The following is an 18,199-nucleotide window of genomic DNA, read 5'->3' on the forward strand; positions in this document are numbered from 1 at the left end:
AAAAAGCATAATAAATATCAAAATGTACAAACCAGTGACTCATAAATTCTACTTTTAGGAATTTATATCACAGGAAGACTTACAAAAGTTAAAAATGACATCACTGCATCATTACCTGGAAGTTACCTTAATGTTCAACAATAGGGGACTCATTAACCATAAATACATGTTCCTAGTCATTAAAAAAGTCATCTAGAAACTCTTTATATCCTGAGATGGAGAGACAGTCAAGATACACTATGTGAAGAAAAACAAGGTTCACATAGTGTTTATTGGAGGTTTCCATTTTTTAACAGGAAGAGAAAGAAGGAACAACAGAGGGAAGAGGGAGAAGTGAAGAAAAAAAAATTATTGGTAACATTTGATTCCTTGGTGGGAAGCTTGATGGCAGCTTTTCCCCTCACTATATATACTTTCATGTATTTTAAATTTGGAACCATGTGAACGTATTTCCTGTTTTTAAATCAAATTATAATAAAACTTGTTACAACTGCACTACATACTCTCCTACATACAATCTGTAAACAAAAGTTTACTTTTTACTTTTTGGGGGGACTTGAGCTTAGCAGTCCTTAAAAGAAAAAAAAGGTTCTAATCTTATATAAGGCACATATTTTTCTTACTATTAGACATTCTTCGGTTTGTTTAAGCTGACTAAACTTTTTGTGAAATAACAGTTCTCATCATTTTAAAAAAAATAATGGAGTTGACAAATGTTCTGGTCAATACTAAAATTAGTGTCGAAACATGATATATAAGGAAAACAATCTTTATCATTTAAATTGGCCACACAACTTTTATAACTAACCTCTTTCTGTACTTGCTCAATCTGCTTTTTGGCATCGGCCAGTTTCTCTTTGAGCTCAGCATAATCTTCCTCCTTCCTCTGAAGATCAGCTTTTAGATTCTGGGTAAGAGCAGTGCTTGTAGAGAGCTCCTCTTTCAACCTAAAAATCACAAATCACTTTCCTATAGTGACATATCACTGATCACTTAGGATCATATGTGTGACTAGTAATCTACAAAATTAGATCTTTTCACAAATTTGGAATGTCCATAGCATGAATGAGTACTTCAAGGAGGATTTCAGGAGATTTTATAAACAGAACTCTGCATGTAAATAACATTCAGTCCCAAAGGTCTATACAAAGTTCAAGTTCTTCTCTCAACATACATGCTATATTTAACCAGATTAAATTATGCCCACCTAAATTCTTTAAAAGCTATATAGAAAAATCAATAAAAGAAATGCAAATTTTTAAAACCTTTTAATAACTTTTAGCTTACTTTTCTGTTTCTTGCCAGTTTGTTTCCTTTTCTTCTTCCTTTAATTGAAGTGAATCCTTAGCATCTTGCAAGTTTTTTGTTAATTGTGTGATTTCTTCTTTCAATTTGACTTCCCTTTCATTTAAATCTCTGGCATTTTGGATAGAATCTTTAAGATTTACTTGACATTCATTCAGATTTCTTTCTTGCTTTAAAATGATAGATTCCTTTTCCATAATTTCTTGTTCTAACTTGGCTTTCTGGGTTTCTAACATTGCTTCAAGTTCCTTTATTTTCATCTTATAGCAAGCAACATCTTGCGTAAGTTCTAAAAGTGCTCTCTTTCCTTCCACTACATGCTGTACTTCAATATCAAGACTAACGGTTTTTTCTTGCAATTCTTCCTTCAGCTGCTGTATAAAACTATCTTTTTCTTTTAGCAAATCATCTTGATTCTTTTTCTCCCTCTCCTCTATTTTTAGTCTATTGTTTTCATTTGTATAGTCTTTTACTTCTGCCTGTAATTTTTCAATTTGTTGTTCTAGTTCCTCAATCTGATGGGTTTTTTGGGAGGAAGTCTTTACAATCTCCTTACATTCTTCCCAAATGGCTTCAACAGTAGAGTGGAAAGATCCTTCCCTATTAAGTTCTTGAATACCATGTTCTTTAACCTGCTTACTTATCAAATAATCATTATCCAAATGATGTAACTGTGTATTCGACAAATTATCTTCTTGAGAACAACTGGACAGATCCCTGAGACTGAGTAAATCTATGTTTGCAATCTGAGAAACTGAATCAAGTCTACGCAGTTCATCTATTTTTGCTTGCATTAATTTTATTTGGGAAACATTATTTGTGATGTTTATTCTAGCAGTTTCTACCTCCTCTGATAATTTCATGATCCTTTCCTTCTGTTCTTGATTTATACTTTTCTGCACATGTAATTCAGAAATCACATTGTCATAACTCAACTGAATTTGTTGGACCTCTACACTAAAACCTAAACTTTTTTTTTCAGAAGAAGAAAGTTCCTGCTGCAAACTAGCAATCTGTTTATTTAATTCTGTTTTTTCTTCCTTTTCATTTTTAAGTTCATTCTCAATGGTGAGTAAACGTGTTTTTAGCTCTTCATTATTTTCTTGTAGAACTCTAATGTTTTCCTCATCTGAAATGCTCTCTTGCATTTCTTCACTTTTCTTTTGGTCTTCAGTGATAGTTGGACTAGCATGTGTAAGTCCTTTAAAAATAAAAAAAATACATTATTAATCTGGCAAACCTTAATAAAATCAAAAAGTTACCATATAAGCCAATATTCAAACATATGAAACATATGAAAACAAACAATGAAAAACAGAGATAAGCTATTGAGTTACAGAAAACTCAGGTTGCAAAACATACATAGTATAAACTCAATTATGTAAAAATCATAGTTCCATTAAGTCACAGCAGAGTTACTAGCAAAGGATGTACAAGAAAATACTGGCAGCTACTTCTGAGTGGGATTACCAGTTACTTCTACTTTCTTTTTATAGCTTTTAATGTTATTTGAATTGTTATTTGTTATTTGAATTGTCTACAACAAATCTTTACCATTACTATTACACTAAGGCTGACTAAAGAACAGTTTAAAAGTACAATTATACTATAGGTCTACTAAATCAGTGATCTACAAACTGAGTGCCTTACACTTTCAGAGTGGAAATTAGGAGAAAAATGGTTAAACTTCTGCTAAGTCTAATAGAGCCTTACCTTTACTAGTTGCATAACTATCAATAAACTGTTTGATCCCATAGCTGTTTCCTCAAATGTAAAATGGAAATAATAATATCACCTATCTCAAAGTACTTGTGAAGATCAAGAAAATAAATGAATTTGGAACACTGTGCTTGGGATATAGTTAGATATTATTAGAAACTAAATGTTATGTAAGTACAAGAGCTTTAACAAATACAGTTGATATAGATTAAATTAAACTGTGTCCAGAGGATGCACTATTAGCTAAAAGTTAATTCTTAATATTTATGTTGACAAACTAAATCATCTCACACAACTGTCCAGTATAAATTATGTTCAAATTTTTCTCACAGATTGCATGATTAACTCTTGAAACATAATTCTCAATTCTCCAGATATACAAATTTATCTTTTTATGCTTTCATAGAATTTCCATTACAATAATAACTGATCTGATGAGTGTCTCATATCCTAGGAAAATTACTTCAAAACATAAGAATCAGAACCTTTGGTTTTTAAATTTTTTTCCTATTCTATTTCACTTCATGGTTTGATATATGTGTGAATTTTATATACTACATGACTCTAATACAATTTCTATGTATTTTCTACACAATACTGTACTGATCAACTCAACACATCCTTTTGACCTTCATGCATTCCCCCCAATTGGCCATTTATCTGTCAATTTCACCTATATTTTTATTTGGCAGTCTCACTAAGCACATTAAGAATCAAACTCCTGCTGAGAGGTTCCAGGTACAATATGAAATCCATAAATGCACAAGGCAGTCATAAGGGAGAACTGGATTGAAATGCTCCATAAAAATCTTATTATTTTCAGTTGGTAACTGTCTGAAGAATCTTTAAAAGGTATATTTTAGAGTTGTCTTTTTAGTAAGTACCACCATATTATCCTATGAATCTGAGTACATCATATTATATTGAAATACTATATATACTTGTTGCTCTCATCTATTATATTCCAAATTTCCTGACAGAAGACTCTCTGTGTCTAATGCATCTTTACATACTTGAACAATAATCCTAAATGAATTATTTCTGACATTTAGCTACATCGCTTATGTTCTCCTTTTCTATCTCTAAGACATATCACTGGATCAGAAAAACACAATTTTTGTAATCAGTCTCCTACTCTGGTTCTAGATATGTGCAAATTTATAATCTAACATGCCCCAGTTATATTAACTCAGTTACTGTAGTGTAATTTTATGTTTTAAATTTTAAGATTTTATCTTTACAGTACCTTTTTTACAACAGTGATTCTCTAGTTTTAGAGAATGAGCAACAGAGCTCAGAATGTAGATTCCAAACAAATATCAAACATACTGATTTGGTAAATGTGGAATGTATTGTACATGCAAACACTTTTGAGTGTACATACACAATGATCCAGGCATTTATCTGTTTAAATTTCTGGAAGAACTTGGTGGTCACCCCTGTAATATATTTTGGATATAAATATATCCGTTTGCTTCATTACAAAGCTCCTATCTGGTAGCCCGGCTACATTTTATTGTTCCATAAGAGATAAAATATCAAATCTCACACAGCAATGAGATTCAAGCCCTTAAATTTTTCCCCCTGCTGTGACAGGCACTTGGGCATCTAGATGAGAGACAATAGTACCCAATCTAATGAATCTGTTCAATTAAGAAGGCATCTTTAAGAGCATAAAAAGCTCTTTAAAATTAATACTATCCTACATACAAACAGTATGCACAGCACAAGAATCAGTCAACAAAATGAAAAGGCAACCTGTGGGACGGGAGAAAATATTTGCAAACCATTTGTCTGGCAGGACAAGGAGTTAATATCCAAAATATATAGGAAACTCACACAACTCAACAGCCAAAAAATCAAGCAATTCGATTAAAAATTGGCAGAGGAGCCAAACAGATATTTTTCCAAAGAAGACATACAAATAATCAACAGGTATGGGAAAAGGTGTTCAATATCACTAATCATCAGGGAAAAGGAAATCCAAAGTACAGTAAGATTATCACCTAACACTTGTTAGGATGCCTATCATCAAAAAGATAAGAGATAACAAATGTTGAGAAGAAAGAGGAAATCTGCTCATTGTTGATGGGGATATTAAGTAGTATAAGCAGCAGAAAACCAGTACGGAGGTTTCTCAAAAAATTAAAAATCAAACTATCATATGATCTAACAACCCCACTTCTGAGTACACATCCAAAGGAAATGAAATCACTATTCAAAGTTCATGCAAGTTCATGCCCTATGTTCACTGCAACATTTTGACAACAGTCAGGACATTGGGAAAAAACCCAAGTGACCATGGATGGGTGAATGGATTTTTTTAAAGGGGTATAAATATGTATACAATGGAATATAATTACTCAACCTAAAGAAGAATGAAATCTTGCCATCTCCAACATAGGTGAACCTGGAGGGTTCATTTTGTGAAATAAACTACACATGGGAAGACAAATACTGTATGGTATCAATACAAGGGGAAAAAAAAGATCTAACTCATAGAAACAAAGAGTAGAATGCTGGTTGATGGAAATAGGGAGAGGCTTGTAAAAGGGTATAATTTTTCAGTTGAAGATGAATAAGGTCATAGGATCTAACTATAACATGGTGAGTATAATTGATAAGAATGTATTGTATAACTGAAATTTGCTTGGGGTGTATAACTTGAGTGTTCTCACCAAAAAAGAAAAAGAGGGGGAAAATAGGTGAATGCATGAGATGATGGATGTATTCATTAATTAACATAGTGGGAAACTTTTCACAATATATATCAAATCATGTTGAACATTTTAAATACATTACAATATTATTTCTCAATTATACCTCAATAGGACTGGGGGGAAAAAAAAATCCTAGTCCTCTCAATATGCTGATGTCCCCAGTTAGAGTATCCCCTCACCCCGGAACTCACTATATAATCTGGGAACATCATCTTGCTACTCCAAGAATTTATCCATTTTTACATTCAGTAGTATACTTGTGAAAATAAGCTTTATTTGTTAAGTTTTCATTTTTTCAAATACAATCCATATTCTTTTCCTTCACGCAATAGTTTAAATGCTCTTGGGCAGCAGTAATTATGTTAATCCCAAAACAGGATTCCAAGATTTCTTTAACAGACCAACTAAAAGCACACTGGATAACGTTTTAATACCTATAAATCACATTGTCTCTTCTGCCTCAAAAAGGACAGGAAAATCATGGCATTGACTCTGGCTCCATATCCTGGTTTCTGAAAAGCTAATGAGTTGATTTTTGAAGATTTTCCTATGTTTGCAGTTACATTTTCATAATTTAGCTCCTTCAGATTCTCAGTTTATTCTAAGGATTCCAGTTACTTTGGAAACTTAGAGATTCACTCTTATTTACTTTTGTAACAAACTTGCCCATTTATTCTAAAGAATTTTTAAAAATAATCTTCAACCAATGCATTATTTTTTATCAGACTGTCTCCTAACATTTTACAAAACTGTAGCCAAGTTATCACAAAGTGGAATAACTTTCTTTGCCACTGATTCACAGTTCTGTTCTACTTTCTCTTTAAGTAATTTTGTACTAATGACACAATTTTCACACCTATGACTTCATCGGTGGAACTTCACCGGTAGAAATGACTAATCCTTCTGCCCTTTAAGAAGACAAGTTATAAAAATGTCTGAACCCTTTACCAGGAGAGATGGGATGTAAGCAAGTTAAAAATGATAATCAGAAACTCAAAGCTCACAAATAAATCCTGAATATCCTGAGAGAAGAGACTTGAGTCATGCATACTATATGGACATATCCCTAAACCTTGAGGTAAAATTAAAGCAAGTGCAATATAGCTTTTGTGATCAAAAAAAGCATTTTGTCATGTTGTTCTCTTATTATACTTTAATAAATAAGATTATTACATAAGATACTTCAGGAAATTGGATTTGCATCTGATATTCAAATATTCACATTATCCTTTTAGAAATTTTTATGTTTCATATCAAAAGATTCATAGAACATATTCAGAACAGCCTTGTCAGGGAGAAATTAAATTATTAGTCTAGCAATAAAGATGAAGTAGGTTTTATAGTATATGAGCCTAATATAGGTTAACTTATAAAAAGTAAACATAACAATAAGAAAGATAGTTACTTTAATTCAATATTTCTACCACATTCAACCAGTACATATACTGCTTTACCTATATTTTGCTACAAAAATTAGTTTTGGTTGAAAAGTCACAGGTGAGCAGACTGTAGCATATTTCTGGTTTGTCTCCTGTATCACTATTCTGAAGGCTTATTTCTTGAAATGTTTACATGGTTAATCAGCTTACCCAAAGTACAGATACAGTGATGCAAACAAGTAAATTCACTTTCATAGGGAAATAGCTTTGCACTTCCTTTTAAGAGCAGAAAACATCAGTCCTGTACAACTATCAACTCCCTAATCCTATCCTAGTAAGTACAGAAATCACATATTTTGTTCTGGAGATTTTTTATCGCAGGTAGAGGGGGAAAAATGGTTATATTATAGCTACAATTTTCATATGATCTCTTATGTAGTCCTTATAGTCTCATAATTAAGAAATAGCCAAAGTGGTTATGAATTTAGGGGGAAAAAAGTATTCTGTTACCTAAACTTATAAACCTACTCATATCCAAATTATTTATTGCTAACAACTCAGATTATTATATAATCATCTTCTTCATGGATGGGTTACCCTTAGGATTAGCTGTACCACGTGGATCACTCACTCCTGCACACTTCCACTTCCTAGTGATCCACAGATCCTACATTCTCAACCCCCTGAATTCTCAACTACTCTATGGCCCCAAACAAGGTGAAAAAACAGAGGAACAGAGCTATGGAAAGCATAAAAAGGTTATACTCCCTGTAGCTAAGGCACCACTCCTTCAGTGGATAATAGAAAATGACCATGCATATTAGTTTGCCATTTCATACTGTTCATGGGGTTCTCAAGGCAAGAATGCTTAAGGGGTTTGCCATTCCCTTCTTCAGTGCCTAAAGAACTATGGACGGAGATTCATACACTGTACAGGAGGCAGTGACCAAAACCATCCCCAAGAAAAAGAAATGCAAAAAGGCAAAATGTCTGAGGAGGCCTTACAAATAGCTGAGAAGAGAAGAGAAGCGAAAGGCAAAGGGGAAAAGGAAAGATATACCTACCTTGAATGCAGAGTTCCCAAGAATAGCAAGGAGAAATGAGAAAACCTTTCAAAGTGAACAATGCAAAGAAATAGAGGAAAACAACAGAAGGGGAAAGACTAGAGATCTCTTCAAGAAAATTAGATACCAAGGAAACGTTTCATGCAAAGATGGGCACAATAAAGGACAGAAATGGTATGGACCTAATAGAAACAGAAGATATTAAGAAGAAGTGGCAAGAATATACAGAAGAACTATACAAAAAAGATCTTCATGATCCAGATAACCACGATGGTGTGATCACTCACCTAGAGCCAGACATCCTAGAGTGTGAAGTCAAGTGGGCCTTAGGAAGCATCACTACGAACAAAGCTAGTGGAGGTAATGGAATTCCAGCAGAGCTATTTTAAATCCTAAAAGATGATGCTATTAAAGTGCTGTACTCAATTTGCCAGCAAATTTGGAAAACTCAGCAGTGGCCACAGGACTGGAAAAGGTCAGTTTTCATTCCAATCCCAAAGAAAGGCAATGTCAAAGAATGCTCAAACTATCGCACAATTGCACTCATCTCACACGTTAGTAAAGTAATGCTTAAATTTCTCCAAGCCAGGCTTCAGCAATACATGAACTGTGAACTTCCAGTTGTTCAAGCTAGTTTTAGAAAAGGCAGAGGAACCAGAGATCAAATTGCCAACATCTGCTGGACAGTAACTAAAGCCACCAAATTAAGAGACGTTTGCTCCTTGGAAAAAAAGCTATGACTAACCTAGACAGTATGTTAAAAAGCAGACATCATTTTGCTGACAAAGGTCCATCTAGTCAAAGCTATGGCTTTTCCAGTAGTCACATATAGATGTGAGAGTTGCACCATAAGGAAGGCTGACTGCCGAAGAATTTATGCGTTTGAATTGTGGTGCTGGAGAAAACTCGTGCGAGTCCCTTGGACAGCAAGAAGATCAAGCCAGTCAATCATAAAGGAAATCAACCCTGAATATTCATGGGAAGGACTAATGCTGAAGCTCCAATACTTTGGCCACCTGATGTGAAGAACCAGCTCATTGGAAAAGACCCTGATGCTGGGAAAGATTGAAGGCAGGAAGAGAAGTGGGCAATAGAGGATAAAATGGTTGGATGGCATCACCAATTCAGTGGACATGAGCTTGAGCAAACTCTATAGATAGTTAAGGACAGGGAAGCCTGGCATGCTGCAGTGCACGGGGTCGCAAAGAGTCGGACACAAATGAGTGACTGAACAAGGACAAATGCATATCTGTTTCAACCTATTAGCTCATAAATTATTACATTAATATAGCTAATGCTATATTATCCTTTAAGTCAACTACTTTTGAAAACATTACTTTTACTGAGGTTTTATGAAGTTTTTATTATATTGGTGTATTATCCAATTGTTTTCATTCTTAACAACCTTAGTAGGCAGGTATATTTAACTTATTTTACTAATAAAGCAAGACTTAATTTATCCATTTTTCTCAAGGTTAAGCAGCTAATTAGGTTTCTAAAGTAATGTATGTTCTCTTAGAAAGTCTTCCTTCTCTGTATTATATTATAAAAGTTTTCCTAAAGACAGAATAGTTTAGAGACAAAGTGAAAGCTGCTATGTTCTTCCACATAGCCAGGGAGGTATAGCACAAGGTGAGTAAGCTTAGCACACACTTTTTTTTCTAGTAGTTTCATAGAAAACACAACTTGACTACATTTGCCTTTTGTAATGTTTAGTTCAAAGTCTTCCTGTCAAATGGCCTTTTCTTCCAATGAAAAAAGAATAAAGAGGAAAAAAAAGTGTGGAGAAATTTTGGCAGAAAAGGTGCCTTTCAATTACGATAGGCACAGAAATAAGAGAATTATCGTGATGCTAAATTGATAAGAGCATAACATCTAAAAACATTAAAATAAAGGCAGCTTTAAATACCTGCATCCTCTAGATAGTTCATAACATGTTAGTGTAAAAATTAGGGACATTTAGATTTTCTCAGGTTTTTTTCCTTAGATCAGTAAATTTCCTTCTATTTGCAACTTTTGTGTTTCCTGGTTTAGGAGTTAGCTTTCTTAATGGCCTCCTAGCAGCTGAAGAAGTACCTTTCTTTGCTGGTGGTTCATCTTGTTGAAGTTCAATTTCATTTAATCTTTTTCTTCCTGAATACGTTTTAGTTTTGCTGTCCTTAGACATTTCAGTCGTTTCATTACAAACCAATTTATTGTTTATTATTAAAGAAGAATTACCAACATTGTCCTAAAGTGAAACAAATTAAAATTAGTTCACATATAGAAAGCTATAATAAATGTAAGAACTATATAAATTAAAATTCAATACTGCATCATAAAAATTGTATTTTCAAGTTTGTTGAAACATTTTCTAGGTTATTTCCTAAATCTCACCCTACCCTAAAATAACTGATAACTCTATGAAATGAGTAATATTAACTAACTTGTATATTCACTAAGGAGGACCCCCCCAAAAAAAGTAAGTGTGTAGTTTTACCCTGATACCAAAACTAAAAACAAATTCATCTTTAGATTTTCTAAGAAGATCAGGTGGGTTAGAGACTTATTTGCAGATAACCAGAGTCCTAAAACACTTACCTCTAAATCATAAACAAAACGTGCTTTGAAAAAGAGAACTAGGAAAACACTGTGATGTAATTGCTCCTTACAAATACTTTCACTTAAAACTTTGAGTAATCTTGAATAACTAGAAAACATCAATCATTTTGTTTTACAACCAAAGCTCAAAGTAACCGTGTCCTACACTTTAACAAATCCCAGAAAAAGTTCTACTCTTAGCTTCTAGCCTTTGTATATTCAAAGATACACAACCTACATACTGCTTTAAAACTGAGAAAGGTACCCAGAAAGAAGGATGAAACCTTAGCAATTAAGTGTATGTTTATAAAGTAATTAAAGGTATGGGAAAGACAGAGATTAATTAAATCCCTACATACTGGTAGCAATCCATTTGCAGGGGGTGGGTAGGTGGTGGGTAAAACTGTATGAGAAAATAAAATATCATTTTATATTATAAAATCATCACTTTGTTAAGAGATATAGATTAAAATGATTTTAAGTCATAATGATTAAAAAAAAAAAAGCAGTCTTTTTAGATAGCCATAAACAAAGAATATCATGAAGAACAACCTCCATGCTTTTTCACAATTAGTCTGTTGGTGTCACAGATAAGTGACAAAGTCCTGGGATAGATGAATCAGACCTCTGACAAAGTCTGAGTTTTCAAACAGTCCATGACAATTTTAAGTTGTCCCCCCATCTACGTTCAGATGTATCATAATAACCTAATCATTTTTCTCCTGTTCAAATTATACAATCTTCACCAAGAAAAAAATCTATCCCCCACAAGTGTCAGTTACCAAAAGGAATATTTTCTGCCTAGAGTATTCTTGGTAGGAAGGATGCTAACGAACCATTCAAAACAAACTTTTATTCATTAAAAGAGTCTGCTTTGGACTCTTTGGAACAGTGACCCTAAATCAACGGTTGATCAGCAGTCAGGTTAAGTTCTAATTTACTTTTCATTTGTTTATTTATGTGAACAATTTAGCACATTGTTTTAAGTTAGTTGATAAAACAGAGTCTAGAGCCTATCTAAAAAATTTACTCAAAGGCAAGGATTATTAAATTAGGAATATTGATTATTTTATATTGCTTTTTTACTATTATTTACATTAACATTATTAACATTATGTCATGTGCAAATATACTACAGAAATAGATATAATCCCCTGCTAAAGTTCCAACAATCTTCTTCAAAGTTGTAGGCACTAGAAGTGATCTATCTCTGGCTTCTCTTTTTCTGGTTTGCTGTTTTTGTTTTTTCTTTTCCCTTCAACAAATATATAGCTGAACTTAAAATTCAGATCAAGTCCTGGGAGCTCAGCTGGTAAAGAATCCGCCTGCAATGCAGGAGACCCTGGTTCAATTCCTGCACCAGAAAATGCTCTGGAGAAGGGATAGGCTACCCACTTCAGTATTCCTGGGCTTCCCTGGTGGCTCAGCTGGTAAATAATCCACCTGCAATGTGGAAGACCTGGGTTTGATCCCTGGGTGGGAAGAGCCCCTGGAGAGGGGAACGGCTACCCACTCCAGTATTCTGACCTGGAGGATTCCATGCACTGTATAGTCCATGAGGTTGCAAAGTCGGACAGACTGAGCAACTTTCACTCACTCACTCAGAACAAAAACAGGTGGCAAATAATCAACTCAAAGTGCTAAGAGCCTGGAGGTCCAGCAATTCATTTACTTGAAAAAGTCAAAAGCCCTTTTATTTCACAAATCAATTTCCTCTTAATCCATACCACTACCCAACTATCTTAAATCAAAGTCCTCATCAACTATCACCTGAACTTTTTCAAGAGTTTTCTAATTGGTCTCCCAGCCTTCATTCTAATTCCACCTCAATCCCATCTTCCAAGTTTCTGAAAATATCAACTCAAATAAAAAATCAACTATGCTATTCTTCTCCTTAAAATTAATGACTCCTTGCTACCTACAGAATACAACCCAAATGCTTTAATGAAGTATTTAAGGCCTTCTGCTTCCCTGGTGGCTCAGATGGTAAAGAATCTGCCTGCAATGCAGGAGATCCAGGTTTGATCCCTGGGTCAGGAAGATCCCCTGGAGAAAGAAATGTCAACCCACTCCAGTATTCTTGCCTGGACAATCAATCCCATGGACAGAGAAGTCTGGAGGGCTGTGGTCCATGGGGTCGCAGAGTCGGACATAACTGAGCAACTAACACACACGCTATCTTACCCCAATCTACTGCTCCTAGCATCATTATTCACCTCTCCTGCTTCAAACTTTCCTCTTCACCAAATTATTAAAACTTACACTTTCCTACACTGACTGAAAGGCTTCTCATATGTCTATGACTGTGCATTCTGATTCTTTTATCTAGAAAGCCAGTGTATCTTCTTGTCCCTCACACCTACCAACTGCTCCTACTTTGGACTAGATAAATTTCACTTGCCATTTAAGATTGAACTAAATCATTTTCATGTCCACAAAGTATTCTCTCAAACCCTATCTATTCTCAGCTTCTTATACATACTGACTACCACTGCACATTTCATTATAAATACATTTATGTTGGTTTTCTCTTACTGGGGAGTTGTTAAGGGGAGTAGTTTTTATTAATCTGTATAATTCCTAGAATCTAGCAGAGCGCCTGGCATACAGAGTCTCAGTTTTTCTTGACAAAATAAATCATTTTATGCTTCTCCTCCTAACTCTCTACCTTACTACAGGGGTATTTCTCCCAGTTCAGAAAAGTTAAACAATAATACATATAACAGATCTGAGAAAAAATCCAACAATATATAATCATAAATTATAATTAAAATATTAATTATATTACCAATATAATTTATTGATAATTAACATACATTCTAAACTGTTAATATGATTATTAATTAATTTACAATAATGTATTCAACAGAAGTGACAGAAGTCAGATGGAGTGAATAATGCATCTAACAAATGCCAAAAGAGAGTTCTGCTACAACAGACAGAGGATGAGCTATGCTTCTCCAGAGAATGTTCCTTATTTACCCTTGTAGTATCAAAACCTATCTGATGTTGAGATGATACAGAGAAAGTTGTAGGTACTGGCTTTCAACTCTCAAGACACAGAGGGTCAAATGTAACATTTTATAATGCGGTGGTAGTCCTTGCTTACCTGTAGAGAATACATTCTGAGACCTAGTAGTTGCCTAAAACCATGGAAATATTGAATCCTATATACACTATGCTTTTTCCTGTACATGCTTTCTTACAAAGTTTAGTGCATGCCTCAAGTTTAATTTAAAAATTAAGCACAGGGACCTCCCTGGTGGCCCAGTGGCTAAGACTTCCTGCTCCCAGTACTGGGGACTCAGGTTTGATCCCTGGTCAGGAAACTAGATCCTACATGCCGCAACTAAAGATCCCTCACACCACAACTAAAGATCCCTCACGCCACAACTAAGATCTGGCAGAGCCAAATAAATATTTTTTTTTTTTAAAATTAAGCACAGAATGAGATTAACAATAATAAAATAGAACAATTATAACAATATACCATAATAAGTTATGTGAATGCAGCCTCTGTTGCTCTCAAAATTATCTTGTACAAATTTAATGCTTTTCACATCTTAAGCACTTATGTTCTATGGCCATAACTTTTGCAGTTTGAGGTGTTAACAGCAAAACTAGCACAAATTTTCCTTTTCCTTCTTCACAATTACACAAATAGAAGATTCATTCTTACCATAGATCTTAGCAACCTCAGCATACAATTTTTTTTTTCCTTATTGAGAATTTTCACCTTTACTTTTATACCTTTACTTTTAAACAAAGCACTTTATAGCTTCTCTATGACATATCCAAATTGTCAGCACCACTACTCTTCTGCTTTGGGGGCATTAAGTAAAATCAGTGTTACTCAAACACAAGAACTATGATACCAACAACAGACAATCTGATGAACAAGACTAACAGCAGGGATATGCTAGACAAAGGGATGAGTCAGCCAGGCAGGATGGAGCAATATGGCATAAGATTTCATCACACTACTCAGAACAGCACACAATGTAAATCATGAATTATTTCATGCACTTTTCATTTAATCCTTCTGACCGTGGTTAACCCACAGAAAGTGAAACCGCAGATAAAGGGGAACTACTGTATACCATGCTTGCCTCTTTTAGAAAAAAGATATACAAAAGCAGGTCATTTTAGCTATTAATTTACTCAACCTATTATGTTATTAACATTATGTCAAAAAATAATTTGAAGGTACCTGGTCGCTAAGAGTCAGAAACGACTGAGCGACTTCACTTTCCCTTTTCACTTGCATACATTGGAGAAGGAAATGGCAACCCACTCTAGTGTTCTTGCCTGGAGAATCCCAGGGACAGGGGAGCCTGGTGGGCTGCTGTCTATGGGGTCGCACAGAGTCGGACACAACTGAAGCGATTAAGCAGCAGCAGCAGCAATAAAAAAATGAACATAAAAGAAAGCCAAAAACCATTGTTTAATAAAAAAACGATTAAAAGACAGGCTGATCATCCAATCCTAAACTACCTAAATATAAAATTACCTAAACTTCTATTTATGAAAGGCTACTTAAAAACCCTTAAAATGTTGTAGTTTTTTTTTTAGTGACTGAGTTGTGTCCAACTCTTTTGCAACAGTATGGAGTGTAGCCCACAAGGCTCCTCTGTCCATGGGATTTGTCAGGTAAGACACACTGGACTGGGTTGCCGTTTCTTTCTGCAGGGGATCTGCCCAACCCAGGGATTGAATCCACACCTCCTGCATGGCAAGCGGATTCTTCACTGCTGAGCCCTGACAAGCCCATAAAGGCTTTATATGCTATAGTTAATAATGCAATTTTTAAAAGAAAATATCCCTGCTATTAAATATATGAACTTTAGCAAAATTTTATAAAATAGAAACAAGCATCTAAAACCTGATGTCATTTATAGTTCTATAGAGATGGACGTACAGATATAGACAGATATATCAATAGAGTAGACCTATAGAGAGACAGAGATCTTTATGATCTGTGGATATCAAGGCACATCTAAGTTTCTTTCACCCCAGAGCTCCCCATCCAATTTGCTGAGGCTTAACCTTCTAAGGCGGAGAAGGCAATGGCACCCCACTCCAGTACTCTTGCCTGGAAAATCCCATGGACGGAGAAGCCTGGTAGGCTACAGTCCATGGGGTCGCTAAGAGTCGGACACGACTGAGCGACTTCACTTTCACTTTTCCCTTTCATGCACTGGAGAAGGAAATGGCAACCCACTCCAGTATTCTTGCCTGGAGAATCCCAGGGACGGCGGAGCCTGGTGGGCTGCCATCTATGGGGTCGCACAGAGTCGGACATGACTGAAGCGACTTAGCAGCAGCAGCAGCAACCTTCTAAGGGCTACACGATCTTGTCCCTCTTATGTACAAAGCATTCCCAGCTTAGTTTGTGGAGATCAAACTGCCATCTTCTAAGTTCTCAAAAATTCATATTGGCGCAATAATGAATTGAATTCAATGCCAAGATAAGCAAGTCAACATTCTTAGTAAATTAGTCTCAGTTGTATAAGCTATTTTAAATTATTTTAAACCAAACCAAACATACTCTTTATTTAATTTATAACACAAATAAAGTTAGATTCTTACACTGCCTTTAAATGTGTTTTCCATATGAAATTTTAGGTTCTGAAACTTGTTAACAGTATCCTCTTTTTGGTCAATTTTATCCATCAACTCTTGAATTCTTTGATTCTGCATAATTATTTTCTTTGGGAAGGAAAAAAACAAAGTTAAGTGAATGTACTTTGGGGATAACTAGAATGCAAATATGATACAGTTTAGAATTCTTTCAAATTTTAAGATTAAGCAAAAAGAAAAAAAAAACAATAGCAATACACTATGCATAGCATGACTTTATTTTCATTTAAAAAATTAACATGCCTAAATATAAAAGGAAAAAGAAGCAATATATCATAATAGGTAAGAGGAATCAGGAGTCACATGATCTGGGTTTGAATCCTAGCTTCTCTATTTTCTAGTTGTGAACCCCAAGGAAGTTATTTAATGCCTACGTAAAAAACAAAAAAATAACAGTATCTACATCATAAGGTTGTTCTGAGACTTAAACAACTAAAGAACTTAAAAGAGTTCATACAAAATGTTCTATAAAAAATACATATATGTGTGTATGTGTGTGTATATATACATAAAACAATCTCAAAGAGCTACCAACCAAGTTGGTTTGGATTTGTTTTCAATGTAAAAGAGACATTATGGGGGACTACTGTACCTTCTATTTTACATAGTTTAATATAACAGTATGTTTACAACTAGCAGCTATTTTTATAAATAGGAAAAAAATAAAAGAAAAGGAGGATAATAGGAACTGTCTAAACAACAGCTAAAATGTCTTGTACTGAGTACATTATTTTGGTTATCTTTTTAAGTACTGGGTATTAGATGCCAAGATTTTGAATTATTTATATCTGATCATATGTTAAAATACTCAGCTCTTTAGAAGAACAAATGTAAGTTAAGAGAAGGTCAGGAAAAATATTAAGTTTAGAGTTTTAAATTCACTTCACCTCTATGTATACCTGCAATTTCACACTCAGATCTAACAATGTCAAATCCATCTACAAACCATGTAGAGTAATTATTTGATCTGAAGGTATAAAATGCTAGAGATTTTCAGATTCTGATGCTGCACACTGATCAGGCCATATCCTAAATTTTAAAACAGTAACTTCAGACAAGATAAATACTCTTTAAATAATCTACTCAACACAATGCACCTGGTAAAAGAATGACACAAAGATGATTCTCTGGCAGCACACACAGATCTAAGATGCCCTCTAAGGGAAGAAAGCAAGACACAGAACTACAATCCTATTCGTATAAATTTTTTAAAAGATGTATGTTACACACATACACACACGTATATATACACATATACAAATAAAATCTTTTCTGGTAAGACCAAAGAAACTTTCCAGAGACCATATGTGGAGAGAGGTATGAGAGTGAAGGCACTTATATACTCATTAATTATTCATGCTATTTTACTTATTAATTTCCTTATCAAGACAAAATAAAGCTTAAAAGCATTACCTTATTAGATTTCTCAAGCTCTTGAATCAATGAATTTAAATTAATTTCTGATTCTGAAAAATAAGAATGTTAAAAATAAATATCTAAGCACCTAAAAAAATATATCACTAAATAAACATGAAACATAAGCTGCTACAGTAGACACTTCATTGTTATACTCAGGAAAAAGAATTTTCACAGCACTAGAAGCACACAAACAGCTACAAATTCTACCACCAGAGAATAATGTTTCTGAAAAAGCCACTTTCAAAACCCAGGGCAAAAATGAATGCTGTCTGCTCAATCGTAGAAAATTTCTGGAATAATGTCAGAAGAGAAGTAGCTTATACCTTTCTGATCCACTTCGTAATGAGGCATCACTTATCTGCTATTTTCTACC

The 18,199-nt window shown here is 34.3% G+C and overlaps 1 protein-coding gene across 6 annotated transcripts in view; it reads right to left on the bottom strand.

Annotated features, from left to right (window-relative positions):
* Nucleotides 1-18,199, bottom strand: part of KIF20B (kinesin family member 20B) — an 83,550-nt gene that overhangs the window by 33,263 nt on the left and 32,088 nt on the right. For all 6 annotated transcript variants that reach the window (XM_081555666.1, XM_081555636.1, XM_081555674.1 and 3 more), the window contains exons 17-21: nt 17,821-17,873; nt 16,357-16,476; nt 10,264-10,417; nt 1,288-2,506; nt 809-947 (exon numbers count right to left, since the gene is read on the bottom strand). In XM_081555666.1, the coding sequence (XP_081411792.1) occupies nt 809-947; nt 1,288-2,506; nt 10,264-10,417; nt 16,357-16,476; nt 17,821-17,873 (1,685 nt within the window). The remainder of the gene's footprint in view (nt 1-808; nt 948-1,287; nt 2,507-10,263; nt 10,418-16,356; nt 16,477-17,820; nt 17,874-18,199) is intronic.

This window comes from Giraffa tippelskirchi, chromosome 2, assembly GCF_054371585.1.
Source record: "Giraffa tippelskirchi isolate mGirTip1 chromosome 2, T2T-mGirTip1v1.2.pri, whole genome shotgun sequence".
Taxonomy (NCBI): Eukaryota; Metazoa; Chordata; class Mammalia; order Artiodactyla; family Giraffidae; genus Giraffa; species Giraffa tippelskirchi.